Source organism: Gossypium arboreum, chromosome 10 (assembly GCF_025698485.1).
Source record: "Gossypium arboreum isolate Shixiya-1 chromosome 10, ASM2569848v2, whole genome shotgun sequence".
Lineage (NCBI taxonomy): Eukaryota > Viridiplantae > Streptophyta > Magnoliopsida > Malvales > Malvaceae > Gossypium > Gossypium arboreum.
Genome location: NC_069079.1, coordinates 74,173,207 through 74,199,178, shown reverse-complemented (window position 1 = coordinate 74,199,178; position 25,972 = coordinate 74,173,207). Strand labels below are relative to the sequence as shown.

At 38.3% G+C, this 25,972-nt stretch overlaps 1 protein-coding gene across 1 annotated transcript; it reads left to right on the top strand.

Annotated features, from left to right (window-relative positions):
- The first annotated feature begins 5,227 nt into the window (after positions 1–5,227).
- LOC108487926 (uncharacterized) lies at positions 5,228–6,073 on the top strand. The gene is made up of 2 exons (XM_017792260.1): positions 5,228–5,761; positions 5,945–6,073. Exons 1-2 carry the CDS (start codon positions 5,228–5,230, stop codon positions 6,071–6,073), a joined length of 663 nt encoding a protein of 220 aa, XP_017647749.1.
- The last annotated feature ends 19,899 nt before the right edge of the window (positions 6,074–25,972 follow it).

Here is a 25,972-nt window from a genome sequence, read left to right as displayed (position 1 = left end):
ATATGAAATATTAAAGATATGTTTTAGATTAATATGTTTTGTATTGGAGTTTTTGATGATTTAGAGTAATTAGGATTAAATTGTAAAAATAATAAATTGAGGGCCTAAAATGTGAAATAAATGAAATATATAGACTAGTATGAGTATAAGGAATATTCGGCCTAACTATGTTGTTGTGAGATTGTGCATATTTTGTGTTTTATGCAATATGGACTAAATTGTGAAAAATGTGAAATGTCAGGGGTAAAAGTGTAATTTCTCTATTTGTGTGTTTTTGGATGAATTTGGTTGAAAATTTGATTTAATAAGTTTAATTTATATTAATTTAGATTAAGAAAAGAGAAAATCGGATTTAGATCGGGGGAAAAATAAAGTTGTCGACTAGTCGATCCGTACCGATTTTCATCGTCCGAGGTAAGTCTATAAGCAAATAGATATTGTTAATTCCGATTATGTATGAGTTAATATGCTGATTTGGAATTTATAGATTTATAGTAAAGTTAGCCGAATATGATTAAGCATGGAAATAATGCATTTGAGCTAATTTGACTGAGTTATAACATCTGAAATTCTATATGAACTATATGGCTTATTTGGAAATTTATATATATATAAATTGTTTATGAGATAACTTTTTAATAGTGATATTTGGGCTTTGAGCCTAGCAAGCCTTGTGCTGGTGAATTAAATAGGGCTTTATGCCTAGCAGGCTTATTGCCGGTGTATAAAATCAAACCTTGAGTTTAGTAGGCTTTGTGCCGGTGTAAAATACAGGCTTATGCCTAGCAGGCTTTATGCCGGTGATTACTTATAAATTTATGCCTAAAAGACTTCATGCTAATGTGGTATTTGAATACGTTAAACGAGCTAAATGGCCAAGTATGAATTAACTTGTTACCTACTTAAAATAAAGTAAGTAAGTAACTTGATTATTTGTTACAAATCATGTCTGATGCAAATGAAATATATATGTGATTATGGTATGTGTATTTAGTCTTATGATCGAATGATATGAATATTATGGACTTGGTCTTTGAATATGTGTATACAAGACCATGTATATTCGGCCATATGGATAGTTCATGTACGTGATGTTATGTTATGATTTTTGAGTTTGTGTATATGAGTGTATGTACATTTAGTTATATATTGACAGCTTGATTTTAAAGGTTGGGTGATAATTAATTATTTTAATTATATGAGCATTCGGTGAAGGAGGAATTGTTCAATGAAATTATATGTTATATATGTATGGAATTAAAAGCTTGAAATTAAATGTGATTACAAATGTATAAGTTGAATTATTTGATTGAAATGATGTAGTATTGAGATGATATTATGCATTAATTGTTTAATTTGCTTAAGGCTTACTAAGCTAAGTTAGCTTACTCTGTGTATTTTCGTTTTACCTTGTTTTATAGATTTTGGATTCAAGTTACAAGCTCGGGGATCGTCAGCGAATTTCATCACACTATCCACAGCTTCGGTATTTTTATAGTTGAACTTAAACTATGGCTATGTATAGGCTAGAATATACTTTTTAAATGTTGGATTTTGGTTTGTAGGTATATAAGCCATGCGAAAATGGCTTGTTTATTCACGATAAGTTTGGTTTTAAGTTTTGAATATGCTATGGACATGTTTGATTGTGGTTTTGAAGTTGTGGCTATTACATGTGTTTATATGTGAACCATGGTAAAAATATTGTTAATGTTGATAAAGTTATGCCAAAGTATATGTGATTGATATAATTGGTTTGATGTGAAATTGTGGTTAGATATTTTGTTGAATGATATGCTTGATATATAAATGATATATTTTAGGTAAATGGCTATGATTTTAAGTATTGATATTTGGTTATGTGATGAAGTAGGTAAGGATAATATATATATGGCTTTGATCATTGATTTTAAATATGACTTTAGGTGTGTGAATAGCATCTGAAACAAACATGTTTTGATTCGGCAATAAGGTGAATTAGTTTTTGGTGGATGTTAGACAATCGGGATAACATGTATTTGATATTAAAAGTGGATTGTTTTGAATATATGGATACATATATATACATATTTAGCCGAATATGTGAATGTTGAATTAGTTTTGGAGCATGACTACTGTTACTTTGCTTGATAACTGATAATAATATATGTGATTATTTGGTTTAGTCCTTGGAAATGTTTTATGCATGTAAAGTGAGAGTATAATGAAGTTGACATCAAATAAAGCATATGTATTTTGCATGTTATATATATATTCGACTATAGTTTTAATAAATGACCATATGAATAGTAACTTAGGTTTTTAATGAGTAAGTTGGTTGAGATAAAACTTATAATAAGGTTGCATGTATGTATGGTCTTAAATAATGTGTAATGAGATGTTTTAATCCTTATGCTTATATTCGGCCTTTTAATAACGATTATGGTGGAATGTTATTTAATTTATGTGTAACCTGTAAAATTTAGTTTGATTTAGTATTTATTCAAATGTGATGTATTAAGATAATTAATTTCTATATATATATATCCATGAATGTCCGAAAGTTGTAATTCGTTTGGTAATACCTCGTAACTCCTTTCCGTCGACGGATACGGGTTAGAGGTGTTACACAATGGGCAATGTTGAGTCGAGATTGAATGTGAAATTGAGCTACATGATTCAGGTAAGTGTGAAGTTTATATGTTCATGAAAGATTAAGGTAAGTATAGTACTTGATGTGGTAATATGAATTTTACATGATAAAAGGTGATTATACATGTATGTGATATTGGTTATATCTGGCCAACTAGAATAAAAATGTAAATGTTCTTTTGATGATTTATTTGTTTATGGCTTACTAAGCTTTTCAAGCTTACTTTGTGTGTTTACTCGATGTTTTATAGATTTTGGAAGCTAGCTACAAGCTCGGGTATCATCTTGGAACATCGTCACACTATCGATTGCTATTTCGGTACTTTGAAAGCTTGAATTTATGGTATATGGCATGTATAGGCTAGTTTTTAATATAATAGGTTTTGAAATTGTGTACATATATAGCCATGCGAAAATGGCTTGAACATGATGTTAATGCTTGTGTGTAATTGGTCATGTCTTACACTTATTTTGGAAGTATATTTCATGGTAAATATGTTTGAGATGTTGGTTATATGATTCGGCAATGAGAAATTGTAAGTATGATGTATAACCGGCTTTATAGTTAACTCATTTTGGAAGTATAAAAAGTGGTCAAATTTTCTTGGTAATAAAGTAAAATGATGAATATATATATTTGTTTGTGTATTGGTTATGTTTATTCTATAACGCCCTAAAAAAATCCCTTATATATTTTTTCATATGTTTGTGACACAATTGTGTATCTGCTTTAGTGGTTAAGTGTTCTGGGAAGTGTCTGAGAAGTCTTGTGTTCAAGCCTTAGCTTGGGCCAAATTTTTGTTTTTAATTGAATAAACCCCTATCTCTAGCCAGTAGGCTTAAAAATAAATATTGATAAAATATGTCAGAATGGACCTGCTGGTCTGGTGGTTAAGTAGAGTGGCAAATTGTTGGTGGTCTTGAGTTTGAGTCCTGGTAGGCGCAATGGAGTGTTTTATTTTTCTACTTGTGCCGTGTGGGTGTCGTAGTTTAACCAAAATACTGAAGAGTTTGAGTGGATTAAGGGATTTGGTGAGAAAATTAAAGAGTGAGGAGTTTGAGTACATCCAAATTGTAGTTTCAAGTTCGGCTTCACTCTCTCAGTTTTCTGACATTTTTTCAATTTTTCTGCCGCACTCGTCTCCTTTGCTCTCTCTGTCGATTTGTTTCTCTTTATCCCTACTATTTTTTTTTGTCTATCTTTTCCTTGTGCTGCCGTTTTGCCCTTTGAATTTTTCTCATATTTGTGCATCCTTTTCGATCGTTCAAGTCGAGGAGTGCATTCCTTCTTTGCTGCTCATACGTTGGTAAGTAAGGGGTAAGTACGATGGTTTGGGGTAGTCGTTACTTGGTGCAAAATCGTTTCTTTTTGTTTCTTGTCTTTCCGTTAGTGATTATGTTTTGTTGGCAGCAGCAAATTGTGTGTGATCGAGACCTTATTCGTGCTACTACATGAGAAAATCGAGTTGAAGCGTTAGGGGTATTTTATTTGTTAATAAAATACTAAAACTATAAATTGATACATAAAACTATTAATACAGATAAAGCACAATTAGACAATGAGCACCAGAGGTACCTGCGGACGGGGTACAAGAGGTCGTCGTAGAGGCCGTAGAGGGGCCCTAGCTGGGTCTTCATCTTCTGGTAACCTGCCTAATCTGGATACTAGTGAGACGCCTATTTCACCGATGACTGAGACTGGATTTGAGTCTCATGATCGTGCGGCTGGGGACGACGCATTGTCCCAAGCTATGTTACGAATTTTGGAGAGAGTCGTTGGGCCCAATACTGGAGCTGAAGGCTGAGGGTCGGTTACAAAACAACTCCAGTCTAATGGAGTTGAGATTTTTAGGGCTATTGCTAGAGTTACCCCTAACATGGCTAGGTACTAGATCGAGGCCACAGAAAAGATTATGGACGATTTGGACTGCACCTCTGAGCAGAAAAAAAAGGGTGCAATGTCACTGCTGAGAGAGGAGGCTTACCAATGGTGGCTGATGGTTAAGGAGGGCATTCAGCCCGATCGACTAACCTGAGAGCTCTTTAAGACCGCTTTCAAGGGGAAGTATATAGGTGCTAGTTATGTGGATTCCCGTAGAAGAGAGTTTCTGAATCTAACTTACGGGGATAGATCAGTGGCCGAGTACGAGGCTGAATTCCTACGACTGAGCCGCTATGTGCAAGGAATGGTGGCGACTGAATGCGAGCAATTTGTTTGCTTCAAGGAGGCCTTAGGGATAATCTGAGGGTTCTCATAGCTCCACAGAGGGAGTGAGACTTTGCTGCATTGGTAGATAAAGTGAAAATCGCCAAAGAAGTGAAGCGTGCTAAGCGCCAGAACATATAGAGAGGTAGGAATAAGAGATAATCAACGCCTTCGAGTTCCGTTTAGAGGCCTAAGAAAAAGGCCAGAGTGGATGGGCCGATCAGAGTTGGGACTCATATTGCTGCTACTGAATAGCCGTCATGTACTGACTATGGTAGACGCCATCAGGGCGAGTGTTGGAAAAGAACTGGGGCTTGTTTGAGGTGCGGTTCATTAGAGCACTGTATTAGAGAGTATCCGCGGAGGTCCGATCAGATGTAAGCTTTTGGCATGGATACTGCACCACCACTGAGAGTAGTTCAGCAGCCACCGAGAGGCCGTGGTCAGGTTAGAGGTGATAACGGGTTGGGCCATGGTCAGAGAGCGCTGAGCAGAGGTGCTAGTCATACTGAAGCGAGGCAGCCAGCTCTAGTTTATGCTACATGTCACCGAGAGAAGGGAGATGTTCCAGACGTCATCACGGGTACGTTCTTCATTTATAATGTACCATATACTGCACTGATAGATATAGGATCTACTCACTCCTATATAGCCTGTACCGTATCAGAAAACTTGGGTATACTGGTTGAGAGCGCTACGAGTGAGGTCACTGTACTGAGTCTACTAGGACAATTGGTAAGGGTAAATAAGTTGTTTAGAGACGTTCTTTTGGAGGGTCAATGGGCTATCTTCCTGGCTGATTTGATGGAATTGCCTTTTGGAGAATTTGATCTGATACTAGGAATAGACTGGTGGGTTAAACACCGAGTGAGCTTAGATTGTGCCATGAAAAAGGTTGTACTGAGAACTGTGGAGGACAGCGAGGTAGTCTTAATTTGGAAACATCGAAACTACTTATCAAATGTGATTTCTGCATTAAGGGCCGAAAAGTTGGTTCGTAAGGGATGTGAGGCATATCTAGTCCACATCAGTGTTTTAGATTTTAGGGATTTTTCGGTTAAGGATATTAGGATAGTTAAAGACTTTCCGGACATTTTTCCTGAATAGCTACTTGAGTTACCTCCGAGCCGTGAAGTTGAGTTTGGAATTGAGCTCCTTCCTGGTACAGCTCCGATGTCCATCGCCCCGTATAGAATGGCACCGAAGGAACTTGTGGAGCTCAAGACTCAGATTTAAGAGTTATTAGATCATGGGTTCATCCGTCCTAGTGTGTCTCTCTAGGGAGCACCAGTTTTGTTTGTAAAAAAGAAGGATAGCTCCATGCCTATGTGTATCGACTACCGGCAACTGGATAAGTTGACCATCAAGAATAAGTACCCTGTAACGCCCCCATGCCTGAGACCATCGCCGGAGTCGAGCTTGAGGGGTTACCGAACATAATTTATCAAATTAAGAACTTCAAATCATTTGTTTCTACATTCACATCTTTCTAGCTACCCGCATCACAGTTATAAGAAAAATTATATCTCAAGTTATAAAACTCAAAATCAAGATCTGTAAATTTTCCCTGAATCTAGACTCATATATATTTACTAATTTTTTTCTAGAATTTTTGGTTGGGCCAATTAGTACAGTTTATTAATTAAAGTCTCCCCTGTTTTAGGGTTCGACTGCTCTAACCTCTGTGTATTATGAATCAGATATCTCTATATAAAAAAATTTCAATGACTATGAGGTTTGTTTATCTTAAAACTAGACTCAATAAGGAATCTGTACATATAAAGAACAACTTCTAATTATTTTTGTAAAATTTATTATGAAGTTTTAAAGTCAGAAGAGGGAATCCAAAAATCACTCTGGCCCTATTTTCCAAAAGTTTAAATATCTCATAAAATATAATTTATATGCCTGTTTTGTTCAATCCACAGGAAAATAGACTCATTAAGATTCAATTTCATAACTTACTCATCATTTAGTTCCACTTATACTATTTTTAGTGATTTTTCAAATTCATGTCATTGCTACAACAATATTCTATTTTAAGGCAAGTTTCATCTTTCCATGAATTTTTATGAACTAGATAACCTATTAAACTTACATGATATCAAACATGATCTAAATTAACCATCACCATGACTTATCAATATCAAACATTTTCTCAACCAAACATGGCCATATCATAAAATTATTTACACAAAATAGGTATATTGCTATACATGCCATACTTAAGTAGTTGTACAAACCATTTACCAAGATAAAAGTTCTTTGGATAGTGTGATCGAACTTTCGACCTGTCCCGATTCCTGAGCCGGCTTGTTCAAAACTACAGTGAATGAAAAGGAAGGAGTAAGCATAAATGCTTAGTAAGTTCATATGCAAATAACAAGTAACATAACAATACAATCATACCAAACAACCTTAACATGGTATCACCAAAACATTTATCACATTTCTAAATATCATTCATCATCTTACGATCTTATCGTTGTTGTATCTATTTCCAACCCAAGGGTTAAGAACATACCTGTCCAAAGTGTCCATTTCACAATACTTACCCAAAACGTCACTTATATCTTAAGTGTTCTTCCATTCAACTAGAAATTTCACCCGTTGAACACATCGGAATATAACTCGAATACATGGATAAATTGCACATAAGTGCCACATATGTAATCAAGAAATCATGTAACCCGCCCCTAAGTGAACTCGGACTCAACTCAACAAGCTCGGGCGTTCGCATCCATAAATGAACTCGGACTCAACTCAACGAGTTCGGATGCCTAGTTATGTGACAGCCCAAAATTGACCCTAGTCGGAATGTGGTTTCGGGACCACAAAACCGAGGCATAAAAATAATTTAAAATTTATTTTGATGCCTATAATATGTGTGTGCTCATGTGTGACATTTTTTGATGATTGATTTAGTGTTATAAAGGTGAATTCCGCTAGAAAGGACTTAGTAGTGAACTTTGAAAGTACGATAGGGAAATGTGTGATGACTAATTAAAGCATGCATGCAAAATAATGGACTTGCATGTCAAATTTCCCCTTTTATAGGTGGTGGCCAGCCATGACATGGGTTATGGGCAAAGAAAACATGTTGAAACATGTTTTGTTAATGGAGCATGAAAGAAATGATTAATAATTAAATGTGGGAAGAGAAACAAAAAAAAATGTGTGTGAGAGAGTAGCATCCCCCCATTGCCGTGCAACTAAGAAGAAAAAACAAAAAAAATTTTGTTCATCCTTGTTCTCTCCTTTTTGGCCGAAAATACTAAGAGGAAGAAGAGATTTTTGCTTCATTTCCTTTGTTTAGAAGAGATCTAGAAGGATATTTGGCTAAACTTGCATCAAGATTGAGGTATGTATGAGGTTGTGTCATGAGATTCATGCATGTTTTAGTTGCCAACTTGATGTTCATGTTAGCCATGGTTCAAATCCTTGTTATGCCATGGAAGTGGTATTTGGTCAAAGTTGGTATTGTGATAAAGCCATTGCATGCTAAGTGTGAAGCTTGGTGATGATGCATGCAATGATGGATTGTCTACTCTTGAAATTTCTTTGTAGCCATCTTGAGTAAGACTTTGAGTTTTCTTTTTGTTTAACCATGATTGAAGTTAAAAGGGGCATGATTGTGGTATATTCGGCCATGATGCATTCATGAGCATGGTTCATGCTTCTTGCATGTTAGTTAAAATTTGTGTTTTGGATGGCTATGGACACCTTGAAATTCGGCCATGCACATATATGTATATATATGTTTGCACATGATGTTTTGGTTATGAAGTAAGTGATGAATATGTTTGTTTAAAGAAGAAAATGTTGAAGAATGTTTGTGAAATTGCAAGTACATTCGGCCTAGAATACCTATGATGTGGAAATCTTGGAATTTATTGTTGATTTGGTGCAAGTATGACTAAGTATAATCGGCCATATGAGTGCTTGATGATGTATTATAAGTATTGAGCCACAATATGTAAAGCATTAACTAGTAAAATGCATGCTGTTTTTGTGTGGTGTTAAGTGTATAATTGGCCTCAAATTGGACATGTATGTTCGGCCTTAGGTAGCCGATTGATGGCCTTAGCTTTTCCTTGATGCTTGAATGAATTGTATTGAATTGCTTGATGTAGTATAAAATGTGCATGACCATTGTGTACTCAAGCTAAAGGGTGGCCATATGACCATTTAGACTCCTTGTCATATTCGCCATAAGCTAGCATAATGAGGTTTTAATAAATTAAATTTGTTTGAATTAGCTCAAGAGCTTAGAGGGCCACAATTGGACAAGGGGAAGGAAAAAGTGATCGAATAGCCGTAAAAGCCGTTCGACAACATCCGAGGTAAGTCCTCAAGAAGTGACCCTACTTGAATTATGTGAAATGAAATATGGATGTGTATTGATTATTGATTTATGTGTGTATGAGTATTTGAATGATACCCGGGCTAAGTCCCGGCGATTATGCTAGTGATTATATTTGTGTTTGAGCCTTAGTAACGAAAATGAAATATAAATGTCTAATGATTATTGATGTATGTGTGCATGAGCAATTGAATGATATCCGGCTAAGTCTCAAGACGTTATTGCTGGAAATTATATCCGGTTAAGACCAAGGCAATTGTGCTAGTGGCTACATCCGGCTAAGACCAAGGCATTCGTGCGAGTCGTTCTATCCGGGCTAAGACCAAGGCATTCGTGCACGTGGTTATATCCGGTTGTATTCAAGAAGCTTGGGCTGGAGGTGAGTGTTGGTTGCTGTAATGAATTCAATTAGTACGCTCGAAAGGCCCAAAGAATAAGGTATGTTTATATGTGCATTGGAAAGTCGACATGTTTGAGCAACATTCGCTCAATCGACTAACGAAATTCAGCTATTGAATTGGTTGATACCTTGTGAAAGTATATAATGATGAAGTGAGAAGTAAGAATGATTTTGTGAATGTGTGTTAATGAAATGATGCATTTGGCTATGTGAATGTATTACTTTAATTAAAGCTGATTTTATTCCTTGAGACTTACTAAGCATAAAAATGCTTACCCGTTGCTTTGGCTCTCTGTCTTATAGATTTTGCTCGATAGCAATCGGATTCGGGATCATTAAAGTCAAGTCATCCACACTATCAAAGCCTCCATTTTGGTATAAATTTTGGTTGAACTTTGAAATGGCATGTATAGGACTACCCTTGCTGGTTTAAATATGTTGTGATGTATATGTATGCGGCCATGCGAAAATGGCTCGTAAAAGTGAAGTCTGAACTTAGACTATTTGCGGTTTGTATATATATATATGGTGTCATGATGTGATTATGGATTGAAATGGGAATGTTGGTCACATGATCAGCCATTGGTATGGTTAAAATGATCATATGTGAACCTATGTATGGCAAGACTAGTTGGTTCATGGAGACTACAAACTAGGTAAGACCTACCTTAAAAATAGATGCTGCCAGCTGCAGTGATGTGAACGTGAAAAACCACCAAAATTTGTAGGAATGGTATTAAATAGTGAATAAGCTATGTAAATGAACCTTGATGAGTCTATTTTCATATGGAAGAAACGAAACGGTCATAGGAGTTACATGTTAAGAGATATTAAAGCTATTGTGAGACAGGGCCAGAACGGTTTCTGGGTCCCCTGTCGCAACTTTAAAAATTTACTATAAATTATCCAGAAAGAATTAGGAGTCATGCCTTATATGTACAGATTCCATTTTGAGTCTAGTTTCATTAGAAACAAATGGCACCAGTATTAAAGCCCTGTACAGAGAGATATTCAAGTTGTAACGCGCGAAGGTCAGAGCAGTCGATCCCTGTAACATGGGTGACTTTAACTAATAAACTGTACCAATTGGCCCGACCAAAAATTCTAGAAATAAATCCATGGATGGATATATGAGTCTAAATTCAGGGAAAATTTACGAAACCAGTTTCCGAGTTTTGAAACTCGAGATATGATTTTTAAGGCGACGGTGACGCAGTTTTCCAGCCTGACTGGAAATGTCAAATTGGTGGGCAAAATATGTGGACTTGGCTTGTTAACCCCTCGTGTCCGACACCGGCGATGGTCTCGGGTTCGGGGTGTTACAAGTTACATCTCACGAACTCGGACTCAACTCAACGAGTTCGGACATTTGCATCCATGAGTGAACTCGGACTCAACTCAACGAGTTCGGATGCTCAACCATCCTAGTGACATGTCACTTGTATCCTAATCTATTCTTAAGGTTCAAACGGGCTTTTTCCCTCGATCTCACATTTGCCGTCTTCCATGGAATAATACTCGGTAGCAATTCATATTTATCAAGTAGTAAACATAATTTGCATATTACTCAACATTAACCACAAAGCATAATATTTCACGATTAAAAATCAGCATATCATATAATTAACATCAATAACTTAAAAATAACAATTATGCTAGATTATTTACACATGAACATACCTTGGTACCAAAATATAAAGATTTTGCAATTTAGTCCACAATCTTTTCTTTTCCTCGATCGCGACTTGAATCTCATTTCTCTTGATCTATAATACCAAATTAATCTTATTTAATACATACATTCATCAAAACAGCATTTAATATGAACTTTGGAAAATTACACTTTTGCCCCTAAAGTTTTGCATAATTACACTTTTGCCCCTAGGCTCGGGAATTAAACTTTATTCCTTATTCTTATGTTTTATAACATGCTGATCACTTTTCCCTTCTATGGCAACATCAAATTCTCACTCTAACATATACTTGTGACTATTACGTATTTTTGCCGATTAAGCCCTTTTACTCGTTTTCACTCAAAACTGAGTAGCACAAGTTGTCTAACATAATTTAAAACCCCATATTCTATCATAAAACATAAAAATACAAAAATTTCACCTATGGGTATTTTTCCAAATATAAACCCTAGGTTGAATTATTGCTAGTATAAGCTTAATCGAGCTTCCGGGATTCTAAAAACGTAAAGAACATTAAAAACGGGGCTTGGAATCACTTACTATGGAGCTTGAAAGTTGAAGAAACCCTAGCTATGGAGAGAGGGAGAATTCGGCAGCAACTAAGGAGGATGATGACCAATTTTGTGTTATTTTTACCATTTTATTTCATTTAATATCCAAATGACCAAAATGCCCCTCCTTACTAAACTTTCAAAAATTCCTTCCATGTCATAATTTTGTCCATGAACTTAAAATTGGTAAAATTTCTATTTAAGACCTCCTAATTAATATTTCAATGCAATTTCATACTAAAAACTTCTAGAATGCAAATTTTGTAACTTATTCGATTTAGTCCTTACTTTCAATTTAAACACTTTAGACATAGAATTTCATCACGAAATTTTCACACAATCATGCAATCATATCTATCATCAAAATAATTATAAAATAATTATTTCTATCTCGGATTTGTGGTCACGAAACCACTATTCTGATTAAGCCCTAATTCAGGATATTACAACTCTCCCCCGCTTTTAAGGATTTTCGTCCTCGAAAATCTTACCGGTAAATAGGTGTGGTGTGACAGCCCAAAATTGACCCTAGTCGGAATGTGGTTTCGGGACCACAAAACCGAGGCATAAAAATAATTTAAAATTTATTTTGATGCCTATAATATGTGTGTGCTCATGTGTGACATTTTTTGGTGATTGATTTAGTGTTATAAAGGTGAATTTCACTAGAAAGGACTTAGTAGTGAACTTTGAAAGTACGATAGGGAATTGTGTGATGACTAATTAAAGCATGCATGCAAAACAATGGACTTGCATGTCAAATTCCCCTTTTTATAGGTGGTGGCCGGCCATGGCAAGGAATTATGGGCAAAAAAAACATGTTATGACATGTTTTGTTAATACATGATGTATTAAGTGATAAAATAATTAGATGTGGGAAGAGAAATAAAAAAAATGTGTGTGAGAGTGTAGCAATCCCCCATTGCCGTGCAAGTGAAAGAAAAACAAAAAAAAAATTGTTCATCCTTGTTCTCTCCTTCTTTTGGTCGAAAATTCTAAGAGGAAGAAGAGATTTTTGCTTCATTTTCTTTGTTTAGAAGAGATCTAGAAGGAGATTTGGCTAAACTTGCATCAAGATTAAGCTCAAGAGCAAAGGGGAGCTAAATCCGATAAAGGGAAGGAAAAAGTGATCGAATAGCCGTTGAAGCCGTTCGACAACATCCGAGGTAAGTCCTCAAGAAATGACCCTACTCGGATTATGTGAAATGAAATATGGATGTGTAATGATTATTGATTTATGTGTGTATGAGTATTTGAATGATACCGGGCTAAGTCCCAAGCGATTATGCTAGTGATATGTTTGTGTTTGAGCCTTAGTAACGAAAACGAAACATGGATGTGTAATGACTATTGATGTATGTGTGTGCATGAGCAATTAAATGATATCCGGGCTAAGTCCCGAAGACATTTATGCTAGTAGTTAAATCCGGATTAAGACCCGAAGGCAATTATGCTAGTGACTAAATCCGGGCTAAGACCCGAAGGCATTCGTGCAAGTTGTTAAATCCGGGCTAATACCAAAGGCATTTGTGCAAGTCGTTCTATACGGGCTAAGACCAAGGCATTCGTGCATGTGGTTATATCCGGTTGTATTCGAAGAAGCTTGGGCTGAAGGTGGCGTTGGTTGCTGTAATAAATTTAATTAGTACGCTCGAAAAGCCCAAAGGATAAGGTATGTTTATATGTGCATTGGAAAAGTCGATATGTTTGAGTAACATTCGTTCAATCGACTAACGAATTTTCAGCCATTGAATTGGTTGATATCTTGTGAAAGTATACAATGATGAAGTGTGAAGTAAGTATGATTATGTGAATGTGTATTAATGAAATGATTCATTTGGCTATGTGAATGTAATGCTTTAGTCAAAGCTGATTTTATTGCTTGAGACTTACTAAGCATAAAAATGCTTACCCCGTTGCTTTGGCTCTCTGCTTTATAGATTTTGTTCGTTAGCGATCGGATACGGGATCATTGAAGTCGAAGTCATCCACACTATCAAAGCCTCCATTTTGGTATAATTTTGGTTGAACTTTGAAATGGCATGTATAGGACTACCCCTTGTTGGTTCAAATGTGTTGTGATGTACATGTGTACGGCCATGCGAAAATGGCTCGTGAAGTAAAGTACGAACTTAGACCATTCGTGATTTGTATATATATATATATGGTTTCATGATGTGATTATGGATTGGAAATGGGAGTGTTGGTCACATGATCAGCCATTGGAATGGCGAAAAATGATCATAGGTGAACCTATGTATGGCAAGACTAGTTGGTTCATGGAGACTACAAAATAGGTAAGACCTACCTTAAAAACAGGTGCTGCCAGCTGCAGTGACGGGAATGTGAAAAATCACCAAAAATTGTAGGGATGGTATTAAATAGTGAAAGAATTATGTAAATGAACCTTGATGAGTCTACTTTCATATGGAAGAAACGAAACGGTCATGGGAGTTACGTGTTAAGAGATATTAAAGTTATCGTGAGACAGGGCCAGAACGGTTTCTGGGTCCCCTGTCGCGACTTTGAAAATTTACCATAAATTATACAGAATGAATTAGAAGTCATGCCTAATATGTTAAGATTCCTTTCTGAGTCTAGTTTCATTAGAAACAAACGGTATCAGTATTGAAACCCTGTACAGAGAGATATTCAAGTTGTATCGCACAAAGGTCAGTGTAGTCGACCCCTGTAACATGGGTGACTTTAACTAATAAACTGTACCAATTGGCCCGACTAAAAATTCTAAAAATAAATCCATGGATGGATATATGAGTCTAAATTCAGAGAAAATTTACGGAATCAGTTTCCGAGTTGTGAAACTCGAGATATTCTTTTTAAGGCGACAGCAATGCAGTTTTCCAGCTTGCCTGGAATGTCAAATTGGTCGGTGCCATAAGTGGTTTTGGCTTGTTAACCCCTCGTGTCCGACACCGGAAACGGTCTCGGGTTCCGGGTGTTACAATTTTATTGGTATCAGAGCTACAGTTTAGTCGATTCTAGGACTACCGTGATATGTTTGGGGTCTAGCTATACATGCCATTAAATGATGAATTGATAGTGTGGTGATTTCTGACAATTTGACTTTGTGTTTGTTTATAGCAATGGATCCCGATCCCAACCGAGCAATAGCTGATGATGTGGAGAGTGTAGCGCCTGCTCTCGCGCAAGGGACAGCGCCGGCAGACTCTCAACCTATGGCCAGCAACCCGAATGATGGGGCTAGGCAAGCCTTTTATAGCGTGATGAATGATTGGTTCAACCAATACATTCGAACTAACATGGCTGTTCCACAACCTCCTTTTCCGACTAATGCAACCCCCGCACCTACAATACCTCCGGTAACTGACCAAATAAGGTCAAGTAAGCCCCCAGTCGACAGAATTCGTAAACATGGGGCCACTGAATTCAAGGCTACGGATAGCGACGATGCCGAGCAAGCTGAATTTTGGTTGGACAACACTATCCGGGTGCTCGATGAGCTATCTTGTACACCCGATGAGTGCTTAAAGTGTACCATCTCCTTGCTACGCGATTCCGCCTACTATTGGTGGAGTACTCTGACTTCTGTGGTGCCTAGAGAGCAAGTGACTTGGGAATTCTTTCAAACCGAGTTCCGAAAAAAGTATATCAGTCAGAGATTCATCGACCAAAAGTGAAGGGAATTTCTTGATCTTAAGCAAGGCTCTATGTCAGTTACCGACTACGAACGAAAATTTGTGAGGCTTAGCCGGTACGCGCGAGAATGCATTTCGTCCGAAGCTATTATGTGTAAGCGCTTCGAGGATGGGCTGAATGATGATATAAGGATGTTCGTTGGCATTCTCAAAATATGAGAGTTCGTAGTACTTGTTGAGCGAGCTTGTAAAGCCGAAGAGCTTAGAAAGGAGAAACAAAAAGTTGATGTGGGAACTGGAGAATTTCAAAAGAGGTCCTCGGGAAAGTCTCTTCAACAGGCATCGAAGAGATCTCGAGATGATGTGAGCCGGTCTAGAGGCGCTTCGGGCTTTTCTAGACGAGATCGCGATCGACCCCCTGTGACCACACGAGTCACTTTGATCGCCAGTGGTGGAAATGATCGCCGAGAGAGCGGAGTGTCTCGCATTGTGGCAAATGGCATTCGAGGAGTCTGTAGGTTCCGTGATCGCTCTGTTATAAGTGTGGATCGGTGACCACTTTATCAAGGATGTCAGAGGTTGCTTGAACAAAATGTAAGTCAAAGTGGAAACCCGAAAGCCACCATTTGCTCGAGGTAGGCCATCCAAATGCGAACAATGCTAGTGGCGATCGAGAGAGGCCGAGAGATGCTACAACAAGACTCGAGGCTCGTGCTCTGCTAGGACTTATGCCATCTGGCACGCGAGGATCTTGCCTCACCGGATGTTATTACCGTACTTTCACTCTTTTCGATACTAATGTGATTGCTTTGATTGACCTGGTTCTACTCATTCTTATATATGTGAAACCTTAGCATCCAAAAAGACTTTGCCTATTGAGTCTCTGAGTTTGTAATTCGGTGTCAAACCCTTGGGTCATTACGTGCTTGTCAACAAAGTGTGCAAGAAAAGTCCCCTAGTATTCCGAGGTTCTTGTTTTCCGGTGGACTTGATGCTTTTGCCGTTCGATGAATTCGACGCTATTCTTGGTTTGGATTGGTTGACCATTCACGATGCGGTTGTAAATTGCAAAAGCAAGACTATCGATCTGAGGTGCGCGAATAACGAGATAATTCGGGTTGAGTCTACGGACTTAAAGGGTTGCCACCGTAATATCGCAATGTTGGCCGGAAATATGTAAGAAAAGGGTGCGGCGTACCTTGCGTATGTGCTCGATGACAAGGAGTCGAAAAAGAAACCCGAATCATGCTAGTGGTTTGTGAATACCGGATGTTTTCCACGAAGAATTGCGGGTTTACCACTGTTCGGAAATAGAGTTTGGCGTCGAATTGGTACCGGTACCACTCCAATTTCGATAGCTCCGTATCATATGGCAATCGACGGAATTAAAGGAGTTGAAAGCTCGATTGCAAGAATTGGTGGATAGAGGTTTTGCCTTGGAGTTTTTCGCCTTAGGGTGCGCCGGTGTTGTTTGTGAAAAGAAGGATGGAACCATGAGGTCAGACATCGACTATCGTCGACAATAAAGCGACGATAAAGAACAAATATCCGTTACACGTATCGACGATTTGTTCGATCAAGCGAAGAACCTCGGTGTTCTCGAAAATAGATTTGAGATCGGGCTATTATCGATTCTGAATTCGAGATTCGGACATACCCAAGACGCCTTGAGCGAGATATGGTCACTACGAGTTCCTAGTGATGCCGTTTGGACTTACTAATGCCCCTGCGGTATTTATGGATTTAATGAATCGGATCTTCAGACCATATTTGGATCGGTTCGTAGTCGTGTTCATTGATGACATCTTGGTCTATTCAAGAAATGAGACCGAACATGCTGAACACCGAGGTTAGTCTTTGCAAATTCTACGGGATAAGCAATTATATGCTAAGTTCAGCAAGTGTGAGTTCTGGTTAAGAGAGGTTAGCTTCTTGGGGCATGTGATATCGGCATCGGGCATTCGAGTCGACCCGAACAAAATTTCAGCCATACTTAACTGGAAGCCTCAGGGAATATTACCGAGGTTCGAGCTTTTGGGCTGGCGGTTATTACCGACGATTTGTAAAAGGCTTCTCAACGATAGCCACGCCAATGACGGCTTCTCCAAAAGGACGTAAGGTTTGAATGGTCGGAGAAATGTCGAAAAGTTTCGATCAACTAAAACTTATTTGACCGAAGCCCCAATTCTAGTGCAACCCGAATCTGGCAAAGAGTTTGTCACCTATAGTGACGCCTCCCTACTTGGGTTAGGTTGCGTATTGATGCAAGAAGGTCGAGTTGTGGCCTATCGTCGAGGCAATTAAAGCCACATGAGAAAAATTATCCGACCCATGATCTCGAATTGGCTGCTATCGTATTCGCCTTAAAGATTTGGCGACATTACTTATTTGGTGAGAAGTGCCATGTGTATTCGGATCACAAATGTCTCAAATATTTGATGACTCAAAGAGACTTAAATCTGCGACAAAGACGTTGGCTCGAGCTGTTAAAGGATTATGAGCTGGTCATTAACTATCACCCGGGAAAGGCGAATGTGGTTGCGGATGCCTTGAGTCGTAAATCATTATTCGCTTTACGAGCAATGAATGTGCACTTGTCCGTTTGATCCGACAACGTGTTAGTAGCTGAATTGAAAGCCAAACCATTATTGATACATCAAATTTGTGAAGCTCAGAAGGTCGACGATGAGTTGGTTGCAAAACGGGCTGAGTGTGTTCCGAACAGGGAATCGGAGTTTCAGATCGATGATGACGATTGTTTGAGGTTCAGGATTCGTCTGTGTGTTCCAAAGAATTCGAAACTTATTTCGATAATTCTGAACGAAGCCCATTGTAGCCGAATGGCAATCCACCCGGGGAGTACGAAGATGTACAACGATTTGAAACGTCGGTTTTGGTGGCATGGTATGAAACGAGACATCTCCGACTTTGTTTGAGATGTTTAATATGTCAACAAGTGAAAGCGGAACATCAAGTGCCTTCGAGATTACTTGACCGATCATGATACCCGAGTGGAAATGGGATCGAGTCACAATGGACTTTGTATCCGGACCGCCATTGTCGACAAGCAAGAAGGATGCGATTTGGGTCGTGGTAGATAGGTGACTAAGTTGGCTCACTTTGTCCCGTCGTCGGATTTTCAATGGACAAATTAGCCGAATTGTACGTTCTCGAGTTGTGAGATTACACGGGTGCCTATTTCTATCGTGTCGGATAGAGATCCGAGATTTTCCTCGCAATTTTGGAAGAAGTTGCAAGAAGCTTTGGGTACCAAGTTGCATTTCAGACCGCCTTTCACCCCCAAACCGATGGTCAATCCGGCGGATAATTCGGATACTTGAGGATATGTTGAGATGTTGCATCCTCGAGTTCGATGGTTCATGGGAGCGGTATTTGCCTTTGATTGAATTCGCTTATAACAATAGTTTTCAATCAAGTATTAGGATGGCACCTTACGAGGCTTTGTGCGGTCGTAAATGCCGTACACCATTGTTTTGGTGAGCTCGGTGAAAGCAAAATTTTGGGGTGGATTTGATTAGAGATCTTGAATGAAAGTGAAAGTAATCCGTGAAAGTTCGAAGATAGCCTCCGATCGTCGAGTCGACGCGGATCTGAAGCGTAAAGACATCGAGCATCGGTGGGAGATAAAGTGTTTCTCAAGGTTTCACCTTGGATAAAGATACTCGATTCGGTAGTAAGGGCAAGTTGAGCTGAGGTTCATTGGGCCATATGAGATATCCGAGCGAGTCGGTCGGTGGCATATCGTCTAATTTTGCCCCCGAACTCGAAAAGATTCACGATGTATTTCATGTTTCGATGCTTGACGCTATAGATCGATCCATCGACGTGATTAGTCCATCGGAGGTTGAAATTCAAGCCAATATGAGTTATGAGGAAGAACCGATTCGTATCCTATCACGTGAAGTGAAAGAGTTGCGAAACAAGCGGGTTCCGCTAGTGAAAGTGTTATGGCTCAAACACGGATAGAAGAAGCTACTTGGGAAACCGAGAACTATATGAAAGAGCGATACCCAACCCTATTTACGGTAAGATTTTCGGGACGAAAATTTCTTAAGTGGGGAGAGTTGTGACAGCCCAAAATTGACCCTAGTCGGAATGTGGTTTCGGGACCACAAAGCGAGGCATAAAAATAATTTAAAATTTATTTTGATGCCTATAATATGTGTGTGCTCATGTGTGACATTTTTTGGTGATTGATTTAGTGTTATAAAGGTGAATTTCACTAGAAAGGACTTAGTAGTGAACTTTGAAAGTACGATAGGGAATTGTGTGATGACTAATTAAAGCATGTATGCAAAACAATGGACTTGCATGTCAAATTCCCCTTTTTATAGGTGGTGGCCGGCCATGGCAAGGAATTATGGGCAAAGAAAACATGTTATGACATGTTTTGTTAAGACATGATGTATTAAGTGATAAAATAATTAGATGTGGGAAGAGAAATAAAAAAAATGTGTGTGAGAGTGTAGCAATCCCCCATTGCCGTGCAAGTGAAAGAAAAACAAAAAAAAAATTGTTCATCCTTGTTCTCTCCTTCTTTTGGCCGAAAATTCTAAGAGGAAGAAGAGATTTTTGCTTCATTTTCTTTGTTTAGAAGAGATCTAGAAGGAGATTTGGCTAAACTTGCATCAAGATTAAGCTCAAGAGCAAAGGGGAGCTAAATCCGATAAAGGGAAGGAAAAAATGATCGAATAGCCGTTGAAGCCGTTCGACAACATCCGAGGTAAGTCCTCAAGAAATGACCCTACTCGAATTATGTGAAATGAAATATGGATGTGTAATGATTATTGATTTATGTGTGTATGAGTATTTGAATGATACCCGGGCTAAGTCCCGAAGGCAATTATGCTAGTGATATGTTTGTGTTTGAGCCTTAGTAACGAAAACGAAACATGGATGTGTAATGACTATTGATGTATGTGTGTGCATGAGCAATTAAATGATATCCGGCTAAGTCCCAAGACATTTATGCTAGTAGTTAAATCCGGTTAAGACCGAAGGCAATTATGCTAGTGACTAAATCCGGGCTAAGACCAAGGCATTCGTGCAAGTTGTTAAATCCGGACTAATACCCGAAGGCATTTGTGCAAGTCGTTCTATCCGGGCTAAGACCCGAAGGCATTCGTGCATGTGGTTATATCCGGTTGTATTCCGAAGAAGCTTGGGCTGAAGGTGAGCGTTGGTTGCTGTAATAAATTTAATTAGTACGCTCGAAAAGCCCAAAGGATAAGGTATGTTTATATGTGCATTGGAAAAGTCGATATGTTTGAGTAACATTCGTTCAATCGACTAACGAATTTTCAGCTATTGAATTGGTTGATATCTTGTGAAAGTATACAATGATGAAGTGTGAAGTAAGTATGATTATGTGAATGTGTATTAATGAAATGATTCATTTGGCTATGTGAATGTAATGCTTTAGTTAAAGCTGATTTTATTGCTTGAGACTTACTAAGCATAAAAATGCTTACCCCGTTGCTTTGGCTCTCTGCTTTATAGATTTTGTTCGTTAGCGATCGGATACGGGATCATTGAAGTCGAAGTCATCCACACTATCAAAGCCTCCATTTTGGTATAATTTTGGTTGAACTTTGAAATGGCATGTATAGTGTAACACCCCAAACCTGTGACCGTCACCGGATTTGACCACGAGGTGTTACCGGGCTTACTTCCCTTATTTCTCTCTTGGAAATTATGAATTTCTGTTCCAGGCAGGCTAGCTAACTGCGTCACTGTTACCTTAAAAATCATACCTCGAGTTCCCGAACTCAAAAACCAGTTCTGTAAATTTTCCCTGAAACTAGACTCATAATTCCATCTACACATTTTTTTCTAGAATTTTTGGTCGGGGCAATTGGTACAGTTTATTAGTTAAAGGCACCCCTGTTTCAGGGTTCGACTACACTGACCTTTGCACATTACGACCTGGATATCATCTCGTACAGAGCTCCAATGCTCATACCGTTTGTTTCTAATGAAACTAGACTAAAAGGGGAATCTATGAATATAAGGCATGACTTCTAATTGTTTCTGGATAATTTATGGTAAATTTTCAAATTTGGAGCAGGGGATCCAGAAACCGTTCTGGCCCTGTTTCACGAAAACCTGAATATCTCTTAAAATCTGACTCATATGACCGTTTCGTTTCTTCCATATGAAAGTAGATTCATCAAGGTTAAATTTCATAATTTATTCACTATTTAATTCTACTTCTACTATTTTTAGTGATTTTTCAATCTCACCTCACTGCTGCTGGCAGCATCTGTTACTAAAGCAAACAATGACTATTTCATAATTCTTCCATGGCCAACTATAATTCATCATACATAACACAAGCTATGGCCACCTTATCAAAATTAAGGTTTCTAAGACTTGTGACTATAGGTTTTAGAATCACACTCAACCGACCACATAGGCCATTTTCAGATGGCTTAAGGTTTACAACCCAAAATTCAACAAAACAAAATAGCCTATACATGCCAAATGTTCTCCTAGATCGACTAAGGAGACAATACCAAAAGATTGTTCGCCGGTGTGATGACTTGACGACGGTTCCGAGTACACAAGAGACGAGTCCAAGAGACCTAAAATGGGTGACAAGAAAACACCGAGTGAGTTTATAACTCAAGAAGCCATAAGCATTCCACAACCATCCATTAACAAAATTATTACAACATGAAATAATGAACGAGGCTAAGTACTCCATCCATATCGAACTATATCATAGTTCCTTGGACCTTCGGTTCAATCTCATACCAAGTCATACATCCACATTTCATATTCTATACAATAAGATATTTGAGGCATTTTACACACCAACTCATTCTCACCACAATCATACAATTGCAATCATCACATAGATTTAAAGCTTACCAAGCTCAACCCCGAGCATGAACATATTACCTATTCGTCATGAGCTCAAGGTACTTACCCGATCCACTGTCCATACTCAACTCGATGGAGACACACCCTCCATATAATTGTTCGATCGGAGATATTTATATATATAGAGAGATACGCACACAGTGCTTAGTACTCGATTTCGCACACTTAGTGCCATGCGATTTAAGCCCGCACACATAGTGCCATACCCTTGAGCTCGCACACTTAGTGCCATATATTTCCAGCATGCACACTTAGTGCCATATATTTCCAACACGCACACTTAGTGCCAATCTCGCACCGTACACACGTATTGCCCAAGACACTTAGTGCCGAAAGCAAACTTTCTACACATTTCACTATTTCTTTTACATTCAACAATTGTCATCACTCCATACACATACAATTTCATTTATATATATATAGCATCCCATTAAACACAATTGCATAGATTTTACAATCATTTAAGCAATATCAAACATATGTGCTTAATGACTTACCTTGTGTTGGGCAAATAATTCTAAGTCGGCTACTCGTTGACCTTCGATTTCCCCTTGTTGGACGCCTCCATTAGGATCTTGAGCTTAAACAAACAAATTAACTCATTCAATCGCTTTGGTACATATGTTGGTATCCACATTCTAATGATCATATAACATACGGAACGACATGGTAAAATTTTTATCTTGCTACCTTATGTTCTTGGCTATTCGGCCAATAGCCTTATGCAATTTACTATTCTATCAATAATCCTATCACACATACACATATACATATTCGTATATTAAATAGCCACCCTCACTAACCACCCATTTTAGTTGATTTTATACAATCAAAGGCAATATCATGATTGGGTATACCTAAATAGCGAATGTGCTAAAATTGATCTAACATCACCTATACCCTTGATTGAATGGCGAATACTTATACTATCAATTATAGTATCGATTTTATTCTTTCAAACACATAGTCCCCATTCGCCCTAACCATTTACTTAACGATGTGTACAAATTCCATCTCAAAATTAGGAGTTGCAACTACAACTAGGTTACCACAATGCTCATCAATGACCGAATGCCTAAGCACAACTCTACTAAAAATTTATCCAACATCATTAACTTGCCCTTCACTATTTTTTTTTTTAAACATCATATACAAAGTAACTTACATGTATATATAAAACCAACCTTGCTAGCACAATATCCCTTAACCGAATATCATAAACCCAAGCCACATATATAGTTCATCAAGGCCTTTCATTGGCCACATTCGCACCCTCCCTTATGAACAAACCAATTTCAACTTTCATGAAAAATATATGTACCAAGAGCTTCAACTACTTGGCCAAATACCAAACCTCCAAACAACCAAATTTAATCCATGGAATGAATAGAACTTGAACTAATCACCTCATTTACATCTAAATTTCCAAGGGTTTCAAAGTGCTTACCTCTTCCTAAGCATCAACCAAGCCAAATCATGCACAAAAGAATTCCTTCTTCTTCCTCCTTCAAGCCACGGCAATGGAGAATAGAATGAGCATTTTCCTTCTTTTTTTTTTGTTTTTTCTCTCTAGTTACGGTACAATGGGGGGGCATCCATGCTCATTTTTTTGTTCATTTCTTTAATGCTAGCTATTATTTTATGGCTTCCTACATACACCACTAGCATAACATGTTGGAAACATGTTCCCTTGCCCATAATTTTGTCATGGCCGGCCACTAACCTTGTCAAATGGGTTATTTGACATGCAACTCCATTTATTTTACATCATTCCTTTATTAACCTCTTAAAATTAGCCACATATAATTAAATCCTTTCACATGAGTCCTTTTTCTTTCAATTCACCTTCAAATTAACTAAATAAAAGAATTAAAAAAATTCACACATGCATTTTCACATATTTAGACAAGAACTATCATACTCAAATAATTTAGTGACTCGGTTTAGCGCTCCAAACCGCTTTCCGACTAGGGTCACTTTAGGGATGTCACAACTCTCCCCACTTAAGAAATTTTCGTCCCGAAAATCTTACCGTAAATAGGTTTGGGTATCGCTCTTTCATAGAGTTCTCGGGTTCCCAAGTGGCTTCTTCAATTCGTGTTTATGCCACATCACCTTCACTAGTGGGATTTTCTTATTTCGCAACTCTTTTACTTCATGCATCGAATCTAACTGGCTCCTCTTCATAGCTCAAATTAGGCTAAATCTCAATCTCGGATGGAGCGATTACGTGCGGCGACGGTCGGATCTATATCGTCAAGCATCGAGACATGGAAAACGTTAGAATCTTTTCGAGCTCGAAGGTGATTAATCGGTATGCGATCGGTCCGACTCGTTCGGATACTTCATCTGCCCGATGAACCTTGGACCCAATTTGCCCTTACGACCAAATCTAAACACCTTCTTCGGTGAGACTTTGAGAAATACCTTGTCTCCCACGATATTCAATGTCTTTTCTTCTCAAATCCGCATACAACTTTTGGCGATCCAAGTAGCTTTCAAACTTTCACGGATTACTCGAACTTTCGCCGGCATCCTTAATCAAATCAACCTCAAGATTTTACTTTCACTAAGTTCAGTCCAAAATAATGGGGTACGGCATTTACGACGATATAAAGCCTCGTAAGGCGCCATCTTAATGCTTGATTGAAAACTATTGTTGTAGGCGAATTCAATCAAGGGTAAATACTGCTTCCATGAACCACTAAACTCAAGGATGCAACATCTCAACATATCCTCGAGTATTTGAATTATCCGTTCGGATTGACCATTGGTTTGGTCTCTAATTCGACTACTAGCACCTCATCGAGTGAAACGGATAGATGAGCATCCATCGCTCTCAAAGCAAACAAAGCCTTGCGACTTAAAGCATCGGCCACCACGTTGGCCTTTCCCGGGTGATAATCAATGATGAGTTCATAGTCTTTCAACAACTCAAGCCAACGTCTTTGTCGCAGGTTTAAATCTCTCTGAGTCATCAAATATTTTAGACTCTTGTGGTCCGAATAAATGTGACACCTTTCTCCAAACAAGTAATGCCTCCATATCTTCAAGGCGAACACTATGGTCGCTAGTTCAAGGTCATGGGTGGGATAGTTTCTCTCATGCGGCTTTAGTTGTCTCGACGCCGTAAGCCACAACTCGACCTTCTTGCATCAACACACAACCTTTTTGATGGGTTTTTAGTCGATCAAAACTTTCTTGACAATTGTTCACCACTCGAACTTAACATCTTTTTGAAGTAGTTTTGTCATCGGTGCAACTATCATCGAAAAACCTTTCACAAATCGTCGATAGTATCCGGCAAGCCCCAAAAAGCTCCTAACCTCGATAACATTCCTTGGAGGTTTCCAATCGACTATGGCCGAAATTTTGTTCGGGTCCACCCTGACACCCGATGCGGACACCACGTGCCCCAAAAAGCTAACCTCTTTCAACCAAAATTCACATTTACTGAACTTTGCGTATAACTGCTTATCTCGTAAAATTTGCAACATTAGCCTCAGGTGCTCAGCATGTTCGGTTTCATCTCTCGAAATAGACCAAAATGTCATTGATAAATACAACTACGAACCGATCCAAGTATGGCCTGAAAATTCTATTC